Genomic DNA, 25,240 nt, shown 5'->3' with positions numbered 1-25,240 from the left:
GTTTTTCTTCATACTGTTGAACACATCACAACAGATTGAATGCATAAGTGAATATGTGACCGTAGCTAGCTGCTGTTAAACCAGTCAAAAAGAACTACAGGGACTTACTTCCCTGGCAGTCCAGTGATTAAGGCTCCATGCTTCTACGCCAGGGGTCACAGGTTCAGTCCCTGGTGGAGAACCAAGATCCTGCATGCCTTGTGATGTGGCAAGGGGAAAAATGACAGTATTCTTCTTCTCAGTAAGCTTTGTTTTTGAAAATCTAGTTTTTTTTTTTTTTTTTTAAAGGGGAGTAATCTGTCTTCACAGCTAATGGTTGTAATTTAATAAATATTTTAACAGTTCCTCAGTTAAGTTTTAATATGATCAGTGTCCTCAGGTATAATCCACATAAACAGATGCTTCTTGGGGTCCTCCATAATTTTTAAGACTGAAAAAATTCTGAGACCAAAAAGTTTGAGAACCTGTGCTCCAAGTTGAATACAGGATGTTCCAAAACTATTAGTGCAGTTTTAAGTTTTGAATATCTGAACCTGCAGTAAAACTTTGGGACACCTGCTGGAAATAGCAAAACTGCAAGGGCTTTCAAAGCCGCATTTGCCTGAATTCCCTGAACTTATCTGTAGCAGTTCTAAGAAGAGGATTCTGAATTAGTCACGATAAGCCTGGGGTTAAATTTGGCTATGATTTCTTATAATAACTGGTATTAGAGTGAGTGGCAAGGTGAAACAGGATTGGCATTGGTCTTGAAGTCCAGAGGTCTTTACTCTCATACTTTTGACTCTTAACCTGCCTGTTTCTTGACCTCCTCCAAGTCGTTCCATCTTTAACACTGGGTTGAACTAATGAATTTTGAATGCCTTTTCTGGGATCTAGTAATTAGAGCTAGCTATATTTTTCTTTAATACATGTTTGTTTTAATAAATAATTAAAAACAAGCTAATTAATCATTGTAATCTGGATCTCAGACACCTTTAAGGCATACACCTTGTAGCAAAGATAACAGGTATCCTGGGAGGGGGTGAAATTGCAAAATCTACAATTATAAAGAAACAGTTGATACATTTTTTTTTGATACATATTTTAAAGGTGTGTTTATTTTAACTAGTGTGGGAAAGTTAGGCTCAGTCAAGTCTCCAGGTTTGTCCTTTTCCAAAAACCTTAGATTATTCAGTTTATGGACTATTATACATTGTTTTATATTTTCTTTTTTGTTGATACCTGGGCAGATGGGTTCATCCTTTATTCCACCAAGCTGAGTTTTAAGACAAGAGATTAATCAGTAGTACACTTAAATGTTGAGTAAAATCCTTTTGAGTTGATACTGCCTTCATAAACAGAAACATCCATAGACTAAGAGAGAAGAGCTTGGTCAAAACCAAAGGTTAGGTAAGTCCCTGAATTATTTACAGTGGTATTCTCAATCTTGCTTTATTTATATCTTAAATAATAAAACCTTTTGTGAAAATTTTCATGTTACTAAATTAATTGAGGATAAATCATGCATTTCTTATAAATAGATCACATGATTTTTCATCAAACCATCTACCAACAGTAGTGAAGTAAAACTAAATTTCAAGAAGGCAGTTCCTTCAAGAAGAACAGTTCTTCAACTGTCCTCACAAAAATTGCATCCTGGCTTTGAAAATTATGTCTGTATCATAACCAGCCTCTTAATAATCTGGCTTGTTGATTCAACTGCTTCACAGTTGTATGGGGTTTATTTTGCACTGTACTACCAAGAACAGTTATCAAGAAAATACGTGACAAAACCAAGTGGATGGACCCCTCACAGCACCCTCACCCCTCCCCATCCTTTACTCGCATCTGGATCTCCCATACATCTTTCCTCAGTGGTTTTCAGCCTTGGTGGACATTAAAGTCATCTGGGGAGCTATAAAAACTAGCAGTTGAAGCTGATACCATCCCTAGACTCTGATGGTGTATTACTGAGCTAGTATGTACTCTAGATGTTGAGAGTTGAAAGGCAGCACAGGTGATTCTGTTTTGCAGGTAAGACTGAGGAGTGCTGTTACTCCTTGTAAGACAGTCTGCCCTGCCTTACCCTGACCACTAACTGGGAATCTTGTTCCAGGTCTTTGGGCCATTTTTGCAGCTCGTCTTGGTTTTGTATCAGACTCGTGTTTTCACCAAGTCTTGTTACCCTGCAGTTTCTCTAATTTCTTCCCAATGAAACAGTACAGAAGATGCAAGGTGAAGGAGCTCTTTAAAGCTAATATTTAATCAGCCATTTATTGTATTACATGTAAATGGCTAATAATGAATCTAGTTGTAGACTATAGTAATTGAAATGCATAAAAATATGGCAAATATGATTAGGTCTGTATCTTTGCCCAAGAAGCAGCAGCCAAAAGAATCTTTATACTATTTTCTACTAAATCTACCTACTGTCTGTTGGTTTTGTTAATAAAGCATCCATGGCATAACTCTACTGCTTTTGGAGACAGGAAAGCATTGGAATGTATCAGTCTTGAAATTTTACCATGATTTTCCAACATGTGCTGAGATAAGGAGAATCATTTGTACCAATGGGAAAAACTGAAATTCTCAGGCGATTACCATAGTGGTTATGCTGCTTTCAAACATCTCATAATGACAGGTCTAGGGTTTCTTTCCTGAGTCAGTAATGGAAAGTGGGAACTCACTCTTAATAGGAAAAGTAATGGGAAAAATTCAAATAGCAGTAATGGTATTTTGTGTAGAAAGAGGGCAGCTGTTAAAATTTTTTAAATCTTAATAATGTATATGGAATCTCAGTACTGCTTCTCTCAGAGTTTACAGAGCATTTATTTTTTGTTTATCTTTGATAATCAGTTTTCTTTCTTTGGCCATAAATAAGAGAATCAATTACATATTTTACATAGATTATTTAATGATAAAAACATTGTTCTGAGAATTATAATAGTTTGGTTTTCAGTCTTTATTTGGTTGATGTGAATAATAAACAACAATATTTTTCTTTTTATGTTCTACCAGGCACCAGAAGTAATCAGAATGCAAGATAAAAACCCATATAGCTTTCAGTCAGATGTATATGCATTTGGGATTGTTCTGTATGAATTGATGACTGGACAGTTACCTTATTCAAATATCAACAACAGGGACCAGGTAAATATTCACCCATTTCTTGGGGTTAATTTTACTGTTTGTCGAGAGGCTCCAATTCATTGTAGCAAAGAAGTCTTGGATCTTGGGTAGGCATGAAGAACAGAACTCTTGATCTTGGTTCCAGGTTTAGAACCTTTTGTTCAGTACTTTTGACAGTAATAGCAGCGTGTAAGACCTTTCCTTGAAATACCATACTTCGGTGTTGTAGTGGAGTGAACCACCTGCTCTCCTGACTAGGAACTGGAGACACAGTGCTGGATCTGGCTCCTGCCTTGTGACCATGGCACAGCACTATAGCATCTGGGCTTAGGACTTTCACTCTGTCACAGATCGTGCAGTCAGGTCTGAGCAGGTACTCAGCTGTGAACTTCTTGATACCAAATCCTTTCAAAATTGCTAAGCTTTCTCCCTACTTTTTAGATTTTTAAAGCTAGATAAATGAAAGGACTGTTACATCATGCTTTCATTTTTCTGTGATACAAATTCAAGTAGGAGGGAATTTTTTACTTCTCTCTTCCTAAGCTCCTGCTCTCTCTTCCTTATCTTCCAAAGTGTCAGCATAGCCTCGTGCAGCTCTTTTCATTTTGATCCCAGCCATGTTAAATTCACCTAGGCTTTTAAAACTGGCCAAGAAAAATGAATTGTCTTTACTGAAATTACCTTATACACCTTAACATTTTAAAAGAGTGTGTGTGTTGGGGGGGTGTGTATGTGGAGAGAGATTGCAGCAGTTATACTGTTAATATATTAGAAAACAATAGTTGACCATATAAACTGGGATTAAAATAGTATTTATACATTATACTGTGACTTGCATGTGAATCACCCGGATAATTTGTTTTAAAAATGAAGATGCTGGAGCAGATGCTGATTCAGTGGGGTGGGGTCCAGGCATCAGCATTTTAATGGGTTTACTGGGCGTTTCTAACACACACAGAGAATCACCAGTGTAAAGAGTCTTTAAAAAAGCATGAATGTTGTTTGTGTTTGGTCATAACCTCCCAACCTAATGAAATGATAGTTTTTAATGTATAATGCTTCCTTTAGTAGTTTTTTGGTCAGCAGTTCAACTGTCAATCTTTTTGGTAATAACTGAAGCTTTCTAAAGATATTGGGTAGCTTTCTCACTAAGAATTTTTAACTATCATGTAATATCAGAGAAGTAATCTAAGTTGTCATGTGCTTGTGTGTACTTATTGAATCACCATATGACCCTAACTCAACAATGGCCTTGGTTCTCTATCTTGAGGATTTTTTAAATGGCTACATTTCCACCTAAGTCAGTCTAAAACTAAATTTTTTTATTTGTTGTTTGGTCTTTCTAACTGCTTCATGACTTTAAAATGTTGAATTATAGCTCTAAGTGTTAAAGAGAAATCTATGACCTGGCTTCTGATGATCTGATTCTTTTAAGCCTCCATGAAATTTAGATTCAGAGTGGGCTAAAATAGAAGCTAAGAACATAATTGAAACATTGCACTTACTGTCCTTGTGACAGATCCTAGATCACTGAGATGATTGATTCGATGATGGCATTCTGAGGAGCAAGATTGCCTCTAATTTACCAGCTTCATGTGGTCTGCCAGTTACAGTCTTATTAACTCAACCATCCAGCATAATACCCTGTGCCATGTTCAGTTTTCCTAGCCATACTGTTCTTCTAGACGAATCATGAGGGAATTTTAGTTTAGTTTTAGTTGATTTATCATAGAGATAAAAAACGATAAAAAATTACAAACCTAAGATCTGGATGAAATCCGTTTGTCAGTGAATAAGTTTGTTTTAATAAAAGAATAAAGTTATGTTATGGATATAAGTAGTAGTGTCTCCAAAATATGGAAAAAGCATCCCAGAGTTCTGCACTCACCCACTTCTTGGCGTTTTAGGTGCTTTGTCCTCCATGGGAGTGTAATAAATGCTGTGCCAGGGCTTACTTCCCATGAGAGAAGTGAGTGACCGACAGAAGGGTAAGGCCTTTACTAGTTAATTCTTCCTGGTAGTATAGTTAGCGCCTTCTGGAATTTGCCAGTCTGAAACCAAGTGTTTGATAAAGAAAAGGATATGAAAGAGTCGTGTACTTTCCCACCATCCCCATTCTACTTCATTACTTTCTAGTCTGCTGTAAGTGGCGCTTTTCATGGAACTCCCTCTTTTGAATCAGAAACTCTAGTCATCCTCAGTGAAGTGACCCCAGGTAGTGTTCCATCCATCTCCTTGATTTGATTTTTCTTTCTGTCTTTCTCATACTTTAATCTCCATGGCTCTCTGATTGGACTTCTGTTTGAAACTCTAGGAATATTCTTTATTTTTTCCATGGGAGATGGTACAGCCGCTTCTTTACTGTTTAATGTAGGCCCATCCCCCTGTATTCTCACCCCTCCTGAGGTGGCAGTGCCTGTAAATTCAGGATAGGACTGGTCAAACAGCCTGATGTGATGGCAGATGTTGGACTCACAACCTGCATGACCTGGCTACTGTACCTCTCTAGGTATCTTTTTTTTTTTTTCAATTATTAAAAATAAGAGATTGAACTAAAGAATTCCTTAAAGTTAACAAAGATCAGATTCTTTCCTAAACAGGCCTCAAAACTCCTGGAGGAATGACCATCCCTATATGACTTTGCCAAGTAGCATGCCTTTTATTTCACTTAACATGAGTGCCAAAAGTCTGAGAAATTACTTTGTCCTTTCCCCTCTCTTTATCATTCTGTTTTGCTGTCTAGTCACCCTATTCTTAGCTCTTGCAGTGCAGCTTCGCTACTAAATTGGGATTAATAACGTGCTCAGTTAAGCTAGGTATAGTGACTTTTTTTCTCTTGGAGCAGAAGTGCTGTGTCATCTTAGAAGAAAATAACAGATAATGTTTATATTTCACATGAATTCCAGTTACTGCTGTATAACCAACCACCTAAAATGTAGTGACTTAAACTATAAATCTGCAATGTGGGCTTCTCTCAGTGTGGAACGTTTCTCTCTATTTCACATGGTATTGGCTGTGGTCAGTTCACTGGCTAATAAAGGATCTACTTCCAAAATGGCTCATTTGCATACCAGAGAAGGTGTGACCAGTTAACCAGTTAGCTGTCAGCTGGAACCTTAGTCATGGCCAAGGGCCAGGGGCCTCAGTTCTTCTGAACATGGGTCTTTCTGTGAGGACTTTTTCACAGGAACCTTGGACTTTTATCACAGTATGATGGCTGGGTTCTAAGCTGCAAGATCTAAAGGAGACAGGAAATGACAAGTACCAGGGAATGATAACAAGTATTTTCTTGCTGTTGTCGTTTAGTTGCTAAGTCAGGTCCAACCCTTTTGTGACCCCATGGACAGTCTCCTCTGTCCATGGGATTTCCCAGGCAAGGATACTGCAGTCGGTTGCCATCTCCTTCTCCAGGGGATCTTCGCGACCCAGAGATCGAACCTAAGTCTCCTGAATTGGCAAGTAGATTCTTTACCACTGAGTCTCCAGGGAAGCCAATAAATAACCAACATACAAACTAGTTTATTTTAATAAAAAAAAGTTTGTGATGCCTACTGTATGGGATTTAGAGCAATACAAAGATGAGTAAAACATAGATAGTGCTCTCAGGGGAGTTCACAGTTCTGTTGAGGCAGTGCAGGAGGTGATGTTGAGGATGAGCAGATGTGTGCTCCAACAAAACAGGAGTGAAGGGAGGGCAGGGATACCAGGAGTGCAAGTGTAGATGTGTAGACTGAGGATGAAAGTAACCAGTCCCAGAATTGCAAACCAAGCTGTTGATTCTGTAGTGTAAGTGCCAGTTTAATTTCCTGTCCATGAATTACATTCAGCAAAGACCTTCCCTTAAGTTTAAATCATTGCAAAGAATGTAATTTTCAGTGTATTATATTGACATTTCCAAAAAATGTGATTACATCACTTCTAAATGTACCAATTAAAATCTAAGTCATAAAAAAAAAAAAAAACTAAGTCATACTTTATTTTGATACTTACCATCATTACTTGTTTAAAAAATATAAAACCTCTTCATTAATTTTTGGAAGTTTCAGAACTTCCATGGCCATCCAGTGGTTAAAACTCTGTGGTCCCATTGCAGGGGACACAGGTTCTATCCCTGGTTGGGGAACTAAGATCTGCACAGTGCAGCCAAAATATGTATATATATATATGTATATACATACAAAACATGTATGAATGAATATTATATATATAGAAATTTCTGCAAGTTTTACATGGCTCTTTTTTTGCCTTTAAACTATTGAATATTTGTATTTTTCTTTCTCCAATGAGTTTTTTTTTCCTAATGTAACATATTTGTATGCTTTGAAACCTCTTATTGATCACTCAGGTTACATCTCTGCAACAAAAAATAGGGATTTAATTTAGAATTTTTTTAAAAAGTTGCCAGTGACCTTAGGCTCTGTTAACTTTTTAAATTCCAAATTATCTATTAACAATTATTAATATATATCTGATGAAAATAACATACAGGTTTTGATATATAGAAACAGGTAAAATTTTATTGGAAATGTGTAATTTAATGAACAACATGGGACTTTTGTCTCCTCTTCATCCATATATTTGTGAAAAATAAGACTTTTGCTAGAATAAGCTGGGACTTAGCATCAGTCCTTTTTCTAGTTTTATTTTTAAAGAAGTGCTGAGAAATATTGTTCAAATAAATATTAATGAGAGTATGGAAAAGTCAGAAGTTTTGTTACAACTGTATGCAGAGTTCAGCAGGTTCAGCAGGTTCAGCAGGTTCAGTAACTCTTTAAGTTTTACAGAACTCACTGGAAGTTGTTAATACTCACATGATGGTTTATTAAAACAAAAGGATACAGGTTAAAATGAGCCACAGGAAGAGGCACATAGGGCAGAATCCAGGAGAGTGTCACATATGGAGCCTCCAGTTGTCCTCTTTCAGTGCAGTTACGGCCAGTCCTAAGTTCTCCTGGCAGCCACATGTAACAGCATGCAGGAAGTATTGCCAGCCAGGGAAACTCACCTAAGTCTAGGAGGCCAGAGTTATTATTCTCAGGCCTCAGTCACATATATACAGTTGGCCACCTTAGTTTTTAGCCCCTGCAGAGATCAAACTCTTACCATATAACTTAAAACCCTCTCAGTAAATCACGTTGATAGAATAAGACTGTCTGACATGATCTTAGACTCCCAGGTAAACAAAGGCACTCTTATCAGGCAGGATATTCCAGGGCTCAGAGATTACCTTCCAGGTGGTGCTGGTGCACATTCACTCCTCCTCCAGAGGATCTTCCCAACCCAGGGACTGAACCAGAGTCTTCTAGGAACCAAAGGCAAAAGCCAGCCCTCCCTGTGGGCAAGATTAATTCTTTACCATAACTCTGTCACTGGTTATTTGAACTCTTTCTATGGTGGTGCTTTAGTCGCTAAGTCGTGTCCAATTCTTGCAGCCCCATGGACTATAGTGTGCCAGGCTTCTCTGTCCATGGGATTTCCCCAAGCAGGAACAATGGAGTGGATTGCCATTTTCTTCTTCAAAATATATAAATATATGCATAGAAATACTATAATTTTATTAAACTAAAAGTAATAGCAAGTTATTTATTTGAAGAAGAGTCATTAAAATTGAATTTTGTATCTTTATAAAACCAATTATACTTCACTAGAATACTCTAAAAGTTGATTTTAATTTTTGAAAGAAAGCATAAGAAAATACGCATCTGTTCTACTAGTTGATCACATAAAACCATCTTAAACTATTTCACAAGTCCCCAAAATAACAAGACTTGTCAACTTTCACACAGATTATATTGCTTGACCTACTTATTTCTTCTATTGAATTTCTTCTTTGCTTTATTAAAAAAACAGAATTTAATTAAGACAAAGCCATGGCTAACAAACACATGAAAGATGCTCAGCATCACTCATTATCAGAGAAATGCAAGTCAAAACCACAATGAGGTACCATCTCATGCCAGTCAGAATGGCTGCTGTCAAAAAGCCTACAAACAATAAATGCTGGAGAGGGTGTGGAGAAAAACACTGTTGGTGGGAATGCAAACTAGTACAGTCACTTTGGAGAACAGAATGGTGATTCCTTAAAAAAATGGAAATAGAACTGCCATACGACCCAGCAATCCCACTGCTGGGCATGTACACCGAGGAAACCAGAATTGAAAGAGACACATGTACCCCAATGTTCATCATAGCACTGTTTACAATAGCTAGGACATGGAAGCCATCTAGATGTCCATCAGCAGACAAATGGATAACGAACTTGGGATACATATACACCATGGAATATTACTCAGCTATTAAAAAGATTGCATTTGAGTCAATTCTCGTGAGCTGAATGAAACTGGAGCCTAGTATACAGAGTGAAGTCAGTCAGAAAGAGAAACAGCAGTACAGTATATCAACACATATATATGGAATTTAGAAAGATTGTAATGACGACCCTATATGCAAGACAGCAAAAGAGACACAAATATAAAGAACAGACTTTTGGACTCTGGGAGAAGGCAAGGGTGGGATGATTTGAGAGAAGAGCGTTGAAATGTGTATTACCATATGTAAAATAGATGACCAATGCAAGTTCGATTCATGGATCAGGGCACTCAAAGCTGGTGCACTGGGACAACCCAAAGGGATGGGGTGGGGAGGGAGGTGAGAGGGGGTTCAGGATGGGGGTATACATGTACACCCGTGGCTGATTCATGTCAATGTATGGCAAAAACCACCACAATATTATAAAGTAATTAGCCTCCAATTAAAATAAATTTATTTTTAAAAAGTCTGTGCAAGGAAAAGAGACAAAGCCACGGATCAGAAGCACGTGGCCATAACAGGATTTTGTGAACTCTCCTTGTGAACAAGGAAAAAATTTGCTCTTTGAACAGTAAGAAGGAACTCTATAAAACAAATGTAACTGAGAACTGTTCAACAGGTTGAAATCTGAAAGATGCCATTGGAACTGACAAAATGTTTCTTAACAATAAATGATCAAACAATGAAACTACATAATATCTCCTGTGGCTGAAACATTCAAGAACTTTAAAGTGCTTAAGTTAAAAATAAAATCCTAGTAAACAGTGAGGACTTACTGTGTAACATAGGGAATATCTTATGATAACCTGTAATAGAAAAGAATCTGAAAAAGAATATATATAACTGAATCACTTTGCTATAAACTAGAATCTGACACAACACTGTAAATCATCACACTTCCTATTGCATACCAAAAATTATTTAATAACTTGTCATTAAAATTATTTTAATAATTAGCTGGCAATTCAGTTGATTTTGCTGAGAGCAAAGAATTGGAAACCAATTGTCTTACAAAGGGATTTGCTACCCTTTCATTAGAGTCTAGTTAGACAGCAGTATTTACAAGTGCCCCTTTGGTACCCTGAGCAGTTTTATACCTTGGCATGGTGTGATATATGCAATATATTGTGATTGCAATATATCACACAATGCAGTGTCATATGCAATACATTGTGATATGCAGTATATTTAACTTGCATATGGGTAAAAGGTATGCCTGTTATGAAGTGGGAGAAGAGCAGTTAAAACAGAGGAGATGGGAAAGGAGGTAAGCGAAATTTAAACTTTGGTGGTGCTTGGGCAGATCAACATGTAGTTAAATAAGGGTTAGTACAGCACCAAAGCAGAAATAACAAAGTAGGATATCAGACTTGACTGTTTCTAAAATTCATCAATTCTGCCCTGTAACCAAGCATCTCTGACTGCCTCTTTCCACCTTGGCCTCTGTTGTTGTTCAGTATGTTCAGCTCAGTCATGTCCCCATGGACTATAGCACTCCAGGCTCCCCTGTCCTTCACCGTCTCCCAGAGTTTGCTCAAACTTATGTCCATTGAGTCTTGTCATACTATCTAACCATCTCCTCTGCTGTCCTCTTCTCCTTTTGCCTTCAGTCTTTCCCAGCATCAGGGTATTAGCATCCAGTCTACCCCTATTGAACCTGTTCCCTCTATGGTCAAAATCCCTCTCTTCTCCCTGAGACTTAAGACTGCTAGCATCTGTCTTTGCCCACTTTCAACAGAACCACAAGTAAGAAAATTAGAAAAGAAAGAAATCAGAAAAATTGCAAATCTCTGCCTGCATGCAGGGAAGATAAACCTTTTTTCTTGTTAAACAGAAGATTTTAGTTCCCAGTTTACCTTCTTCTATCTGGAGGAGACTCTGATTCTCAGACTTATGTAACTCAATGCCTCATTAGAGTTTCCTCAACAAAAAGAGTTCAAGTTCAGATGCCAGAACAACTGCTTAACGGATTAACTTTGGTTAACCAAAGGTTAACTCTTGGTTGAATGGAAGAGGTAGATCTGATGTGTGTTTCAGAGTGATTACCCAATCAGTGGGAAAGTGGACTGGATAAGGAAAGACTGAAAGTGTGGGAAGCAGTTAGGAGACCTTTGCAGTACTCACGGGATCATGAAGATTTCAGCTTGCAGCACATTACGTATTGATTCCCCATAGTCTATGATATATAAGACTCTGAGTACTAGTGGCATTGTGCTTTTTAATTTTTTATTCAAGTGTAATGTACATACAAAAAAGTCCCTGTCTTACATGTACAACTTATTGAATTTTCAGTGTTTTCACCTATTTACAAGATTATATGATTTGCCTTTTTTTTTCCTCCCCAGATAATTTTTATGGTGGGACGAGGATATCTGTCTCCAGATCTCAGTAAGGTACGGAGTAACTGTCCAAAAGCCATGAAGAGATTAATGGCAGAGTGCCTAAAAAAGAAAAGAGATGAAAGACCACTCTTTCCCCAAGTAAGGAAAAGCTTTATGTTACCTAAAAGGACAGACTGATAACTCTAATGCAGATTTTTAGGCACTTTTTTAGAGCACACAGTTTGTATTTCACAGATTTGGATTCCTTGTGATTATGTGAAGACTCATATAAGTTAACATATTATTATTAAAGGAGATTTAATGAAGGTTGAATCTAGTAACTTAGGATCCCAATACAAAATATTCAGAAAGCTTTTGCTTTTGTCTAGCAATTCTCAAACGTTTTGGTCTCAGAACCATTTTCTACACTTAAAAATTATTGAAGACCCCCAAAGACCTTTTATTTTTGTAGATAGTAATTCCCATTTTAGAAATTAAAACTAAGGTTTTAAATATTTATTTATAAATTTACTTAAACATAGTAAAACCATTACGTTAAATAATGTTTTATGAAAAAAATGTATTTTTCCAAGCAAAACAAAATTAGAGAAAAGTGACATTTGTTTTACGCTTTCTCGCAAATGGCTGCAAAAAGAAGACAGCTGGGCTCTCTGCTTCGCATTTATTACGTTGTCGCACCTTGCATCACATAGCCTCTGAAAGCGCCGCTTACAGAGCAATGGCAGTAAACAGGCAACGGCGCCTTGGTGCCAGCGCATCGGCGGTTCCCACAGGCTGCGCTTTGTGCGCTGCCACGGTTACTCTCCTTGGCAACTGAGTCAGGAGGTGGCACGCGTCGCTCTAGCGTTAGGTTATCTGAGGAGGCGTTTCTACCTGGGCAAAAAGAGAAGGCAGCTCTTGGTGTTGTCTGCCGTTCTCTAACTCTTGGAAACTTTCCACAGATTCTTTTCAAGTGGGAGGGCTAACAGCCTTAAGTTAATAATTTTTCATAAGCCTCATGAACTGGAACTAAGTACCTGAACAAGCTTAGGAAGTTTAGCTGTAGTAGGTACAGTCATAAAAATTCAGTGTTTTATAATACCTCGGAAATTCATCATACGCTGTGTAAATGTTTCAGCGAGTCAGTCCAGATTTCACATGGGAAGTGCTGACTTCCATAATTCAGCTACCGAACTACTGACTTGGTCTCTTGTGAATCTTAACACCTTTGAGTACCCAGTCCTAGCTAGGTTTCTTGGAAGCCAGTGTTACAGGAATGTGTGAGTCTTTTATTCCCAACCAAAGAATTAAAGATAGAATTTATGCTCTTAACCAGTCCCTCTTGAACCAGAGCAGGGAGGGAAGGCTGAAGGGCTGGGTGGGTAGATTGGTTTTACAAATTGGACTTCTACATTGCTATTGCTTTGAGGAAGAGTTGGGGTTTTTTAAACCTAGGAAACCACTCGCTTATGACTGTTGAAGTAAACGACCAGTATTGTTGGCCAGTGTCAACAGGGCTCTGCACCATGTTCTCCTTTCACATCCCAGGTGCGAGGCCCCCCTGCTTAACGTGGTTGATGTACATTAATAATACAGATTATATGCTTAGGCTTACTTTTCAGATAGTATTAAAAGGGACAAAATGGTCATATTTCTAAACATAAATAATATTTTACTCTTTTCATGGTATTAGAAAATGAAGTCCATATATGAATATTCCAGATTATTAAACACTGCCACTTTAAGTACTTTTTTCACATTTTCATTATAAGATCTCTCTTCCCACCATACACACACAAATTTCAGATGGCTAAAGGTTTACATGTAAAAAACAAAACTACAACATGATTTTTACAATCTTAAGGTAGGAAAGGCTTCCTAAGCAGGAGACAAAATTCAGAAGTTATCAGGGAAAAGATTAGCAGGTATGACATTAAACATTTCACATCTCTGTATAGTAAAAACAATATTGAAAGATAAACACTGAGGAAAAAAATTGTAGCATGTATAATAAAGAGTGATTATGTTATACAGATCCATAAGTAAAGGTAATCAGAAAGTGAACAAAAAATATGCACTAGTGATTCACAAAAGAAATGCAAATGGTGAATGAACTTGGCACTAGATGTTAGGAATTCAGTGATAATCAGTAAAATACAGAGTCACAACTGTGAAATGCATTTTTATTTTTGTCTCTCAGATTAACAATATATTCAGCATTGGGAACAATGTTGGGAAGTGAGGAAGAGCTTTTCTTTTAAATTTTTTTGGTAGGGATGTAAAGTGGTTTGACCTTTTGAAAGGATTTGGTAGACTCCATAAACTTAAAATACATACACCTTTTGCTCTGGTAATTCCACTCCCAGATATATACTCTATGCTACAGAATCTGCTTCCAAGTATCCAGATAGATACTAGATTGTTAACTGTAATAGGAAAAATTAAAGACATAAAGATCAAGGTGTCTCTGTAGATGGCTTAGATATCAGTGAGGGGAAAAGAAAGAATGCCGAAAAATGTGTAGTGTGATACCATTTTAAATGGTGGTGAGGGTGGGGCTGGGCTCTGTTTTCATATGTGCATGTTTATGCATAGGAAAGGTCCAGAAGAAAGTATAGACTCTTTAACAGTGGTTACCCCTGGAAGGTACGATTTATACTTTTCTGTATTATTTGAATTTGTACTTGTGTGTTATAGTTTTAAAATTTTTGTAACAACGCTTGCTTCTTTGCCTTCTTATACTAATCATTATACAGATTTCGTTTAACTTTAAAAAAAACTTTTGGTAGTTCAGAAAAATAATAATAATGTAGTATATAATGTGTATAATACTACTGTATAGTATATAATCATAGTAGTAATAATAGTGGCTGCTAAAGTTTTATTGAGTACTTTCTATATGCCAGGCATTGTGCCAAGCTCTTTATATGTATGTTTCATGTGTTATCATGCTGTATGCCTTCAGGAGTCATAACCTGTTTCTTTGTACCTTAAAAATGTGCTGAATTTCTACATTTTGTTTATTGGTGTCTATTTGTAGAGTTTTCTTGTCTTTTTTTTTACTCATGGGTCATCATCTGTCAGTTCTCACTCCTGTGGCACTAGGGTCATTGGGGCCCTATCTATCTTTAATTATATGTGTGAAAGATATTTCCCATTACTAAATCTCTTTAAAGAATGAGTTGCTCTAATGGTTCTGTTTATGAAGTCATATAGTGCTTTAATTATTTATGCTCCATCTTCTTCCCATAAGGGACTTGTGGTCTGTGAGAAATAGGTATATAATTGATTTTAAATTTTTTGTTGTTTACTATTCCAAGGCTGGCAAATGATCTAAAATTATAAGATGTAAATAAAAACTAACTACAGGTTTCTTTTCTCATTCAGTTTATAGAGAATAAAAGATGTAATAGATAATTTTCTCTTCTTTTAAAGGAAAAGTATGTTTCTTTAGTATGTTCTAGGCATTTGGGATTACAGTAAAAACAATGTAAGATTTCATACACTTTCTTATAAAGTATAATGGGACTCTTAAAGATTAACACCATCTACATTTTCATTCTTTCTTTCCTTTTTTTTTTCTTTTTTTAGATTCTTGCCTCCATTGAGCTTCTGGCCCGCTCATTGCCAAAAATTCACCGCAGTGCATCAGAACCCTCCTTGAATCGGGCTGGCTTCCAAACAGAGGATTTTAGTCTATATGCTTGTGCTTCTCCAAAAACACCCATTCAGGCAGGGGGATATGGTACGTTTCCTGTTCACTGAAACAAACTGAGTGAGTGACAGTGTTTAGGAGGGTAGGGACAAAAGAAAGTGAACATATGTTTGCTTATATATTTGCTAAATTGAATAGGATTTTCTTTTTCTTTAAAGGTGAACAAAAGAACATGGATGTTTTTAAAATCTGGATATAGTTTTTTCCCCAGTGTAAAATCCATGGTTAGCATTAGATTTTCAACATTGAATGTTTTTCTTTTTTTAATTCACAGACATTGCTGGAAATTTACAGTACCTTTTCCAGAGGCTTTACTTCCCATTTCAAGTTTGTTTTGTTTACTTGGTTAGTCTAATCATTAACCTTTAGTTAAACTTTCCTCACCTACCTTTTGCTATTAGCTAGCCCGCATCTATTAGGGGCTCCAGGAACAGCACTCTGTGTGTGTGTGTTGCCAGGTGGGAAGCTGATGGTGAGTTAGGCTGTGTTAGTGAAGGTAAACTGACCAGGTCTAATTAGGAATCACCAGAATGGAATAAGCTTATTTTTATTAATATTTTTTCTTATAACTATTTTTTTTTGTAATAATTTAGAAAATACAATTTTTCTTCATTCCTTTACAGCAGTCTAAATAATCGGTGTAGGTAACCAAAGATATTACTGAGGAGTGGCATGTTTGACATGAGTAACATAGTTTAACTTTGGGTTTTTAGTTAATATTTCCTTATATATTAAGGATGTCTTACACATTATAGGGACTTCCCTGGTGGCTCAGAGGTTAAAGCATCTGCCTGCAATGCAAGAGACCTGGGTTCGATCCCTGGGTCAGGAAGATCCCCTGGAGAAGGAACTGGCAACCCACTCCAGTATTCTTGCCTGGAGAATCCCATGGACGGAGAAGCCTGGTGGGCTACAGTCCACAGGGTCACAAGGAGTGGGACACTACTTCACTTTCACTTTCACACATTATAGAAGTCAAATTTGCTGACAAAAGTATTGCCTCCTCTTCCTTCCAAAAAGCACAGCAGAATTCTCTGAGAACTTGTAGGTTGGTTTGTTTTCTTTTGGATAACTGTGGTTGCCAAACAACTAAGTAATTGATTTTTTAAAAATTATTATTGCCTTAGATTATACTCACCTCTCATGATACCTGTTAGCAATCACGTTATCCATGTGTCTTGTAAAATATCTTTCCTCTTTATGTTCTTTGCCCAACAGGAGTCCACTTGTTATGAATGAATGCTATTTTCTTTTTTGATTCCCCAGTGTAATTAGTATGTTTAGTGCTTTCTAGGACTCCCACTTTCTTGTATAAAAAAAAATAACTAATGTGGCAGTCAGTATATTCTTACTGTGAATCAAGAGTCTTTACTGGGAATCAAAGTGAGAGAAGCAGCATTGCTGTTTCAACTTCAGACTCAGCCTAGGGACCAAAGCCAGCCTCTTAAATACACCTTCATTTACTCAGTTTGGATTTGTGATGATTTTCATTATAGCTGACAGTTCAAGGTTATTCAGCGGCACACAGATAGTTTCTGCATAAATGCCGTTCTTGAAAATAAAGGAGAAAATTGGGAAGACTTTACACTAATAATAGTTTAGTCTTTAAGTACCACAGATAACACACACCATAAATAAAGTTTTGAAATATTTTATTTCTTTAAGTAAGTTAGATTTCATCCAGGGAAATCACTCATTGATAAGTTTGACATAATTTTTGTCCTTCATTTGGGTAGCTTAAGATAAAAAATGCCATTCATGCTTTTAAAAATCTATTCATAACTTTTAGTTTAGGAAGAGTAGTGAAAAAGAACATTTCTTGTATTTTAAAAAATGAGAATAAGAAAATCATAAAAGAATGTAACTTATTCAAAAACATCAAAATTCACAATTTCTAAATTTTCCAGTGACACTAAAGATGCGATTATTAGTAACTATTAGTCTGGGTTTTATTTATTCATGAAGCTGGGTTTTATTTATTCATGAATTGAACAGCAAGCATGTAGCTAGCAAAGTTTTTACAAAATTGACTTTGGTCTGTGGAATGTTCAAAGGTTTGGGCAAGAGTCAAAGGATCTTTTTATTGATAGAGCTCTTTTATAATTTCCCAGCATAGTTTATTCACTTTTATCTTCCTGTCTTTGTTCACCTTCTTTTTTCCCCCAGCACTACCCCCACACCAACACCACCCAGCCAGCGCTCCACCTCTGCTTCTGACTCTTTTCCTTCCTTCCTTTACCAGTCTGCTTTGCCAGAGGGCATTGCTAAACTCTTAGAACTGCTTGGAAAACTCATTATACCATCCCTTGACATTTGAACATGCCTTCACAGGGTTGCATAGTAATTCTCTTGTTTCCAAATTGGGCCCACTGGAAATGTTATTGGGAGAACATTAAAAATGTAGCAGGTGAAATATTTAAATAACATGGATCCAGAGAAGTATGAAGCATTAGAATGATACATGGTAGTTTTCCTTTCTGTTGTTGCTGTTTGTTTGATACTGAGTTTTAGATGTGTTTGTTCTTCAAACAAGAAAAACATTTTCCTAACCATGTATAGAGTTAATTTTTTTGACTAAGGAATTGAAACAGAAGGACAGACGTTCACTCTCTTGCAACTGACAGCTTCTTTCCTAAAACCTGTACCCTCGGATATTTTCATTAAAGTTGATTGATTTCCTTCTTCAGAAGGCAGCCATTTTATAAAATGTTTTACATTTTAAAAGTTTACTAGTCAGTGATAAGGAATGAGGTTTGTCTTCTTGATTTTAAGTAACTTAGGGATCACTGCATTTAAATAAAATACTTCAGGTTTGTTTATTTTCAATATTACTGTATTGTTGTACCAGCCATTTAAATCCTAAGCAAGTAGTTAAACTCATTCTCTCTAAAGTAGTGACTATTTAACACAGTAGCTTATCTGGCCTTTTGGCCAGGTGGATCAGTCTAAATGTAAGGAAATCATCTATCCTTTTTTTAAAGTATTATGAAAACATTTCATGACAGAAACACTTGGCCAGTTACAGTCTCACTTGACGAGCATCGAGCACTTCTGCGGCGCCTTTTCTGTGATTATCTATCTAAGAGTTTTAAAGTTCAGTGTGGCAGTGCCAGGATGCTCCTCAGTTTTTATACACTGCCTGAAAGGTCACCACAAAGAAGGAATGGGACTTACTCTTGTTTCAAATGACTGCCCCTCTACATCTAAAACAGGGATATATTTGTATACAAAATAACATTAGATTTTTCCTAGACTATTTTATATTTAAGAAATTTTTATCAAATTATATGTGTAACAGTCACTGAAATACATTTAACTCTGAAATTAAGGGTGATCATTTAGTAATATCTTAAAACTAGTTAGTAAAGTCCTTAGCTTTCAAATAAACAAATACTTGATATTTGAGGTGTCTGAAATCTTGGGGTCTTCCCAAGTGTTCTCTGCCCTTTTCCTAAATAAAATCAAATGGAAAATAGAGCTTAGGTTATTCTCAACCAGAAAGGAGGTTTTTAAAAAGTTTCATTTTGACCTCTGATTGATTTTTGGTTAATTAAATTAATATACTGAGATTTTTTTTAAAAGTCAGAGTATCTAGATGTTTCATTTTAAATAACTTCACAGAAGCAGATTTGGCTCTTACATCAAATAAAATAGAGTAGAAGTTGGGATTTAGAGATTTCCTGATATGCAAGGAAGAATAAGCAAGAAAAAAGGTTTGTTTTCCCAAAATCATATCTATTGTCTGTTACCTCTGTCCTTTCTTAAATTGTCTGTGATTTCAAAGACATGTAGAAGGAGTTTTATTGATACCTAAACTATGAGTTCTTTTTGTTTTTGTTTTTTTAATGTTTTGGTTTTTTGGCCAAGAGGCATATGGGATCTTAGCTCCCCAACCAGGGACCACACTCACACCCGCTGCATTGAAAGGTGAAATCTTAACCCCTGGACCACCAGAGAAATTCCTAAACTATGAGTTCTTTTTGTCATCCCCTCCCCACACCCTCCACCCCCAACCTAAAGTCTGATGATGAAATCAACAACTGTTCCATTAGAAGCAGTAGATTGTGGTAGCATGATCTTTAGTTTGCTTTATTGTTATTTGATTTGAAGTTTGTTAGTAAGATTTTGTGCTTTGCGGGGGTTGTGTCATTTTATTTTTAAGGCTAATACTTAAGTTTGTCAAGTAGAATGCTGTTCAAATTATAAAAATGAGTAGGAAACATCTTAAGTTTTTTTTTTAAGTTATTTTTAACATGGTATATACAATTGAGCTTAGAGTTTATCATTTTCTGATATTCTCTTATTTAAAAGATGAATTCTAGCCATTTTTTATAAAGATTTCTGTTAAGCAAATCCTGTTTTCACATTGGCTTCCTTTGAGGAATTTTAGATTCTGCTGGATATGGTGACTACTCATAAGACTGTTGAAAATTACTTTTAAGAAATGTATCCAAAACAAAAAGAAATGTATCAGAATAGTTCTGAAAAAAAATAGCAACCTTAAAACCATAAGCAAAGGTAATAAGAATGTTTATATATTTCTAGAGTCCCTGTTTACATAATAGCCTCTTACGGTTTTACTTTAAATGTTTTGCTTTCCAAGGTTTTAGTAATTTGGCTTTTTTTCCAGTCAGTGCCAAACTCCCCAGTTCTTTTAACTTTAAAAACTCTTTTACCCTTCCTTGATCTTTTGACTTACAATAAATACCTTGGTTAATTGTTTGTTAAAAGGAATCCTTAAATGGAAAAAGACAATAATACTATCTGCAGTTCTAGTTAGTAGTAGTATTCAGAATGGAAAAACAGATTATTCATTATTGAAAATTCATTATTGAAAATATGTTCATTGTTAAGACCTTTGACTTTGGAATCAGTGCCTGGCTATGCATTCCAGGTCTGCCATTTTCTGGCTGTGAAATTTTGGACAAGTTACTTAACCACTTTAAACCCCAGCTTTAAGAAGTAAATTAACCCCAGTAAATTAAGAAGTAATAGCACCCACTTCATAGAGTTGTTATGAGGCTCAGATGCAGTGCAAATGTGTTTAAAGTATTTAGGGAGTCACCTGGTATACTATAATAGACACTAGAATAGTTGCTAATATTATCAGCATACAATCGGAGGATTCTCTCAGCCAGTCATTAGCAATCTGTTGTTTGTTGGGACATGCCAGTGTTCTCTAGTAACCAGTTGAAATCAGTAGCAAAAAAACTATCTAAAAAGGGATAGATTATTCTTCACTTAAATAGTGTATTCATATAAGTGATTGCTTGGATCCTTATCAGAAGTTGCTGTTACGGCTGACTAAATTGTGATAGTTGTCAGTTACTAGCCAACTTCCAGAAATGAACTATGGTGTAATTAATAAGAGGAACCTATCTCTAGTTTCGAGTAGAAGATATGGACAAAATAGTTGGTGAAAAAAATAATGTCTTGAAGCCCTCAAATTCAGTAAGCTTCAAAGAGTATAATACCTCAAAGGGTCTTTGCGATTTAAAATTTGTATGCCGAAAAAAAAAAAAAAATCTGTATGCTGAGAATGATGTTCATTGACATGTGTCTATATGTAATTTTTTGATAATTTAAAAGGTAAAATGAACTACAAATGGGAGAGGTCTGAATTTTCTGTCCTTCAGTCAAATGTGTAATGTGGACATATTATTTGACCTATAAATTTTATCTTTTACTAAAGGAGATTAATTCCTTCTTCTTCCTTCCTAATAGTTGCATTATAATAATGAAAATGAGTTGATAATTTGGGGGGAAAGTATTCTACAAATCAACCTTATTATTTTACCATTGGTTTCTGAGAAGTTTTGTTCATTTGAACTGCTTATAGCTTGATTAGAATCATAGCATGTAAAACCCAACTGGGGGATTATCTGCAAATTTAATGTCATTGTTAGACATCAGATGTTAGACATTCGATGTTAGACATTAGATGACAGATCTGTCATTGCTAGATCTGTAATACATAGGTAGTCACCTTTCAGTGAGGTTTCAGCAAGACTTTTCTGCGTCTCTAGGCTATTTGAGATAACTTTTTTAAAATTAGCTCTTGTTCTCCCTCTACAGGAGAATTTGCAGCCTTCAAGTAGCCACACCATCATGACAGCATCTACTCTTATTTCTTAAGTCTTGTGTTCGTACAGTTTGTTAACATCAAAACACAGTTCTGTTCCTCAACTCTTTTTAAAGATAAAAGTTTTCAGTGCATAAGCTGGTATGGAACAGAAGGAAATTTCCCATCCAACAAGAGAGGGAAGAATGTTTTAGGAACCAGAATTCTCTGCTGCCAGTGTTTCTTCTTCAACACAAATACCACGTGTATACAAGTCTGCCCACTCCCAGGAAGAAAGAGGAGAGACCCTGAGTTCTGACCTTTTGATGGTCAGGCATGATGGAAAGAAACCGCTGCTACAGCTTGGGAGATTTGCTCTGGGAAGTCTGCCAGTCAACTTTGCCCTTCTAACCACCAGATCAGTATGTGACTGATCGTCTGATGGGGCAGTCGCAATCACCAAGCCTCGTTCTCTTTCCTGTTCTGGGATTGTGTTGTGGAACCCTTTCCCCTGGCCACCACCGGTTCATTTCTGAGGGATGGAACAAAAATGCAGCATGCCCTTCCTGTGTGGTGCATGTTCAGTCCTTGACAAATTTTTACCAAAATGAAGCTACGTTATTTAAAAGGAGGGTGAGAGGTGAGGAGGTCGGTTTGGGTGTGGAGGAAAGGGAATGCTGCATCTTTTTCCTGGGCTGCTGGGGCTCTGGCCTTGGCTTCCTTGCTCACGCGGCTCCCTGCCTGGCGGGCCGGCCGGAAGCGGCGCGTGTTGCCTTCTTTTCCCATTGGGTCCAGCAATGAAGACAAGTGTTTGGGGATTTTTTTTTTCTCCACCATGTAGCAAGTTCTCAGGAAAATACAATTGATATCTTCCTCCTAAGCTCTTCCAGTCAGTCACCAAGTACTTAAGTGGCTACTTTGTCCAGGGCACAAAATGCCTGTATCTAATTAAAAGCCTGCAAAACTGCTTGATAACAGTTTTGAATGTGAGACATTTATGTAATTTAAATGTAAGGTACAAGTTTTAATTTCTGAGTTTCTTCTATTATATTTTTATTAAAGAAAATAATTTTCAGATTGAATTGGAATAAAATAATATTACTTCCCACTAGAATTATATATCCTGGAAAATTGTATTTTTGTTACATAAGCAGCTTTTAAAGAAAGATAATTACCCTTTTCTCTACCTAAATATATGGGGAGTCTTAGCTTAATGACAAATATTTATAATTTTTAAATTAATGGTACTTGCTGGATCCACACTAACATCTATACTAAATATCTCATTGTTTCTTCCAACTTACTCCTACACTACATCCTACATCTTCTTAGTCTTTTATCTAGAATATGCAACCTCAAATAAAAATGGTGGTATCTTCATTCATTCTCCTCCTTCCTTTTTTCCCAAGCCTGATCTTCAAAAGGTTGGTTAATTTGGCAGCTGAGTTCCCCAGGCAGAAAATAGAGCAGTTTTAGGTGTATTGGGACTGAGGGAGGATGTGTAAAGATTAACATCAGTAAAGAACTGCTGTGGAATAATTAAGAACCTCCTTCTTTATCTTTATAAATGGAGAATATAACCTAATCATAACCTCCCTCAGCCTTTACTAAAGTGTGGCATAAATCACAGTAGTAGCAAAGAAAGAGACTTAGGATGTGTTCCTGGTCAATACCTCCCTTACCATGAATATAGACTCTCTTATCAAGATTTAGGAATGTAAATCAAATCAAATGTACCCAGCCCAGCCAAGCTATGTAGTAAAGGACCTGAACAATATTAGGCAGAACCTATAAATCAGGGAATTAGAAATTATTTGAAGTTTTCAAACTGTAAATTGCCCTGCTGTCTTTCAGCCTACTAAAGCTTACTGCCGTTACATTATTTTTGCTACAATACCTACATTCAGAGGAGGGCCTACTGAAAATTCCATGGATTTGTAAAAGATTGCCCCAGTAAAGTGGAAAATAATCTTCAAGTTATTAATGAGTTTGAAAAACAATGAGTTCTTAAGTCTTTGGTGAGTAGAGCAAGATCCTACAAATTTCAGAAATTGTAAAAATGATTCATGCTGATTTAAAGAGCATCTGTGTGCATAATACTGCCTCTCTTTTAAAAGCAGTGTCTATTTTTCTTTTTAAATTTGTCCCCATAGATGCTTTTGAACATGAACATGCTCGTGTTACCTTTTCCGTGGTTGGGAAAAGCCAGGAGCTCTCAGGCAGGGCCCCCTCCCTCAGCCAGGCAGAAATTGCCCAGGAGGAGCTGGTTATGGAGGAAGCTTAGCGCTGGCATTTTCACAATTCAAGGTGATAACGCTTTCTTTTTCCCTTTCTGTTTTAGAGTAGATTGCTATCTGATTTGAAAAAGGGAAATAGATTTGATCTCAAATGAATCTGTGCCCAGAAGCCAGGCTCAGGGTGTTGAGAGATTTGTAGTGCCCTCAAAAAATAACAAAATTTTAGCTTTGCTTTTTTCTTCTTTTCTCCATCAGATTCTTTTTTCTCTAGTTTACAAATGAGATGGAAAAGAATTTCCCCTGAGTTTTGTATGCCTCTTTTTTTTTCTTGATGCTTAGACTACAGATAGGCATGTTGAGCTTCTAAGAAAATACAAGGAGAAAAAAAAAAGAAAATACAAGGAGGAACTGTTCGTTGTGCAGAGCACTTTATGAGTAGTTTGTGTGGATAGGATGTGACTGCTTCCCTGACAAGCTTGTGAGGCTGTACTTATGTCTTTCCTGTAAGGCGGCTGCAGTGCCTTCTGTAGTGTATATAAGGAAAGGTTATGCCTTCTGAAAAATCTCAGAGCAACCATAAGAAGATTATTTTAAAATACGTAGTATTACTGATGGACTTTTTCATCATTAAATTAGTCTAGGATCTAAACTTTTACCACTGAAATAATATTGACCAAAAAGCAATTTATAAAAGGGATTTGTGAATAGAAAATACAATGTGATCATTTGTACTTATGTGCACCTTAAAAGAGGATTCTGTCTAGCTGTCAAATTCTGGTTCCTTAACATCCTGTCCTTGATTGTGTTTGAGATCTGGTAGGACATGCTGGGGCACGCTAGCAGATAAAACCCCATATACTTTAGGATAGATGTTATATTTATGTCAGTGTTGGCAAAGAGCATTGTGTAGTAATAAAGAATTCAAGACTTCAGCACTGTCAACCTGAAACTTTGTAAATATTCCCTAGATTGTCATTTGATGCAGTCACGGCTCTTTGTCACACAATGTCATCTTCTCCTCATCGGGCAATGTTAGAGCTGCTGCCCGCCCCTCCTCAGATCTCATCTGCGCCTCCCGCACATTCACCTCTCCAGCCCTGTGCACACCTCATTTAGCTTTAGTTTGAAACACACTGCAGGGTTCAGGTGACCTCTTCAAAAACTACCTCCTCAGGATGAGGTAATGAATAGTTATTTATTTTAAGATATGAAAAGTCAGGAGCTCTAGAACATGAAGATGATCTAAGATTTTAACTTTTATGTATACTTGTATTTGAGCACTCTCCTTTTGTCCTAAAGGGCATTATACATTTAAGCAGTAATACTGAAAAATGTAACTCAGAGTATCTGAATGTTGTTGAAAGTGGTGCCAGAATCTGTTTTAGGGGTACGTATCAGAATCTTAACCTTAAATCGATTGCATGAAATTAAATAGTTAATGGTAACACTTGACTAACAGATATAATTTTAATTTTCGGTAGGTTTTTAG

At 36.5% G+C, this 25,240-nt stretch overlaps 1 protein-coding gene across 6 annotated transcripts in view; it reads left to right on the top strand.

Moving 5' to 3' along the window:
• The window catches only part of BRAF (B-Raf proto-oncogene, serine/threonine kinase), a 152,581-nt gene extending 127,898 nt beyond the window's left edge, over nucleotides 1-24,683 (top strand). For 2 of the 6 annotated variants that reach the window (XM_065939221.1, XM_065939219.1), the window contains 4 exons: nucleotides 2,998-3,129; nucleotides 11,763-11,897; nucleotides 15,330-15,483; nucleotides 21,529-24,683. In XM_065939221.1, the coding sequence (XP_065795293.1) occupies nucleotides 2,998-3,129; nucleotides 11,763-11,897; nucleotides 15,330-15,483; nucleotides 21,529-21,551 (444 nt within the window). In that variant the 3' untranslated portion in view covers nucleotides 21,552-24,683. Of the gene's footprint in view, nucleotides 1-1,229; nucleotides 1,390-2,095; nucleotides 2,216-2,997; nucleotides 3,130-11,762; nucleotides 11,898-15,329; nucleotides 15,484-21,528 lie in introns of those variants that run through there. The other 4 variants (XR_010663675.1, XM_065939222.1, XR_010663676.1 and 1 more) reach the window with 4 other exon arrangements.
• The last annotated feature ends 557 nt before the right edge of the window (nucleotides 24,684-25,240 follow it).

This window comes from Muntiacus reevesi, chromosome 6, assembly GCF_963930625.1.
Source record: "Muntiacus reevesi chromosome 6, mMunRee1.1, whole genome shotgun sequence".
In the NCBI taxonomy this organism is placed as follows: Eukaryota; Metazoa; Chordata; class Mammalia; order Artiodactyla; family Cervidae; genus Muntiacus; species Muntiacus reevesi.
This window is presented reverse-complemented; position numbering and strand designations above follow the sequence as displayed.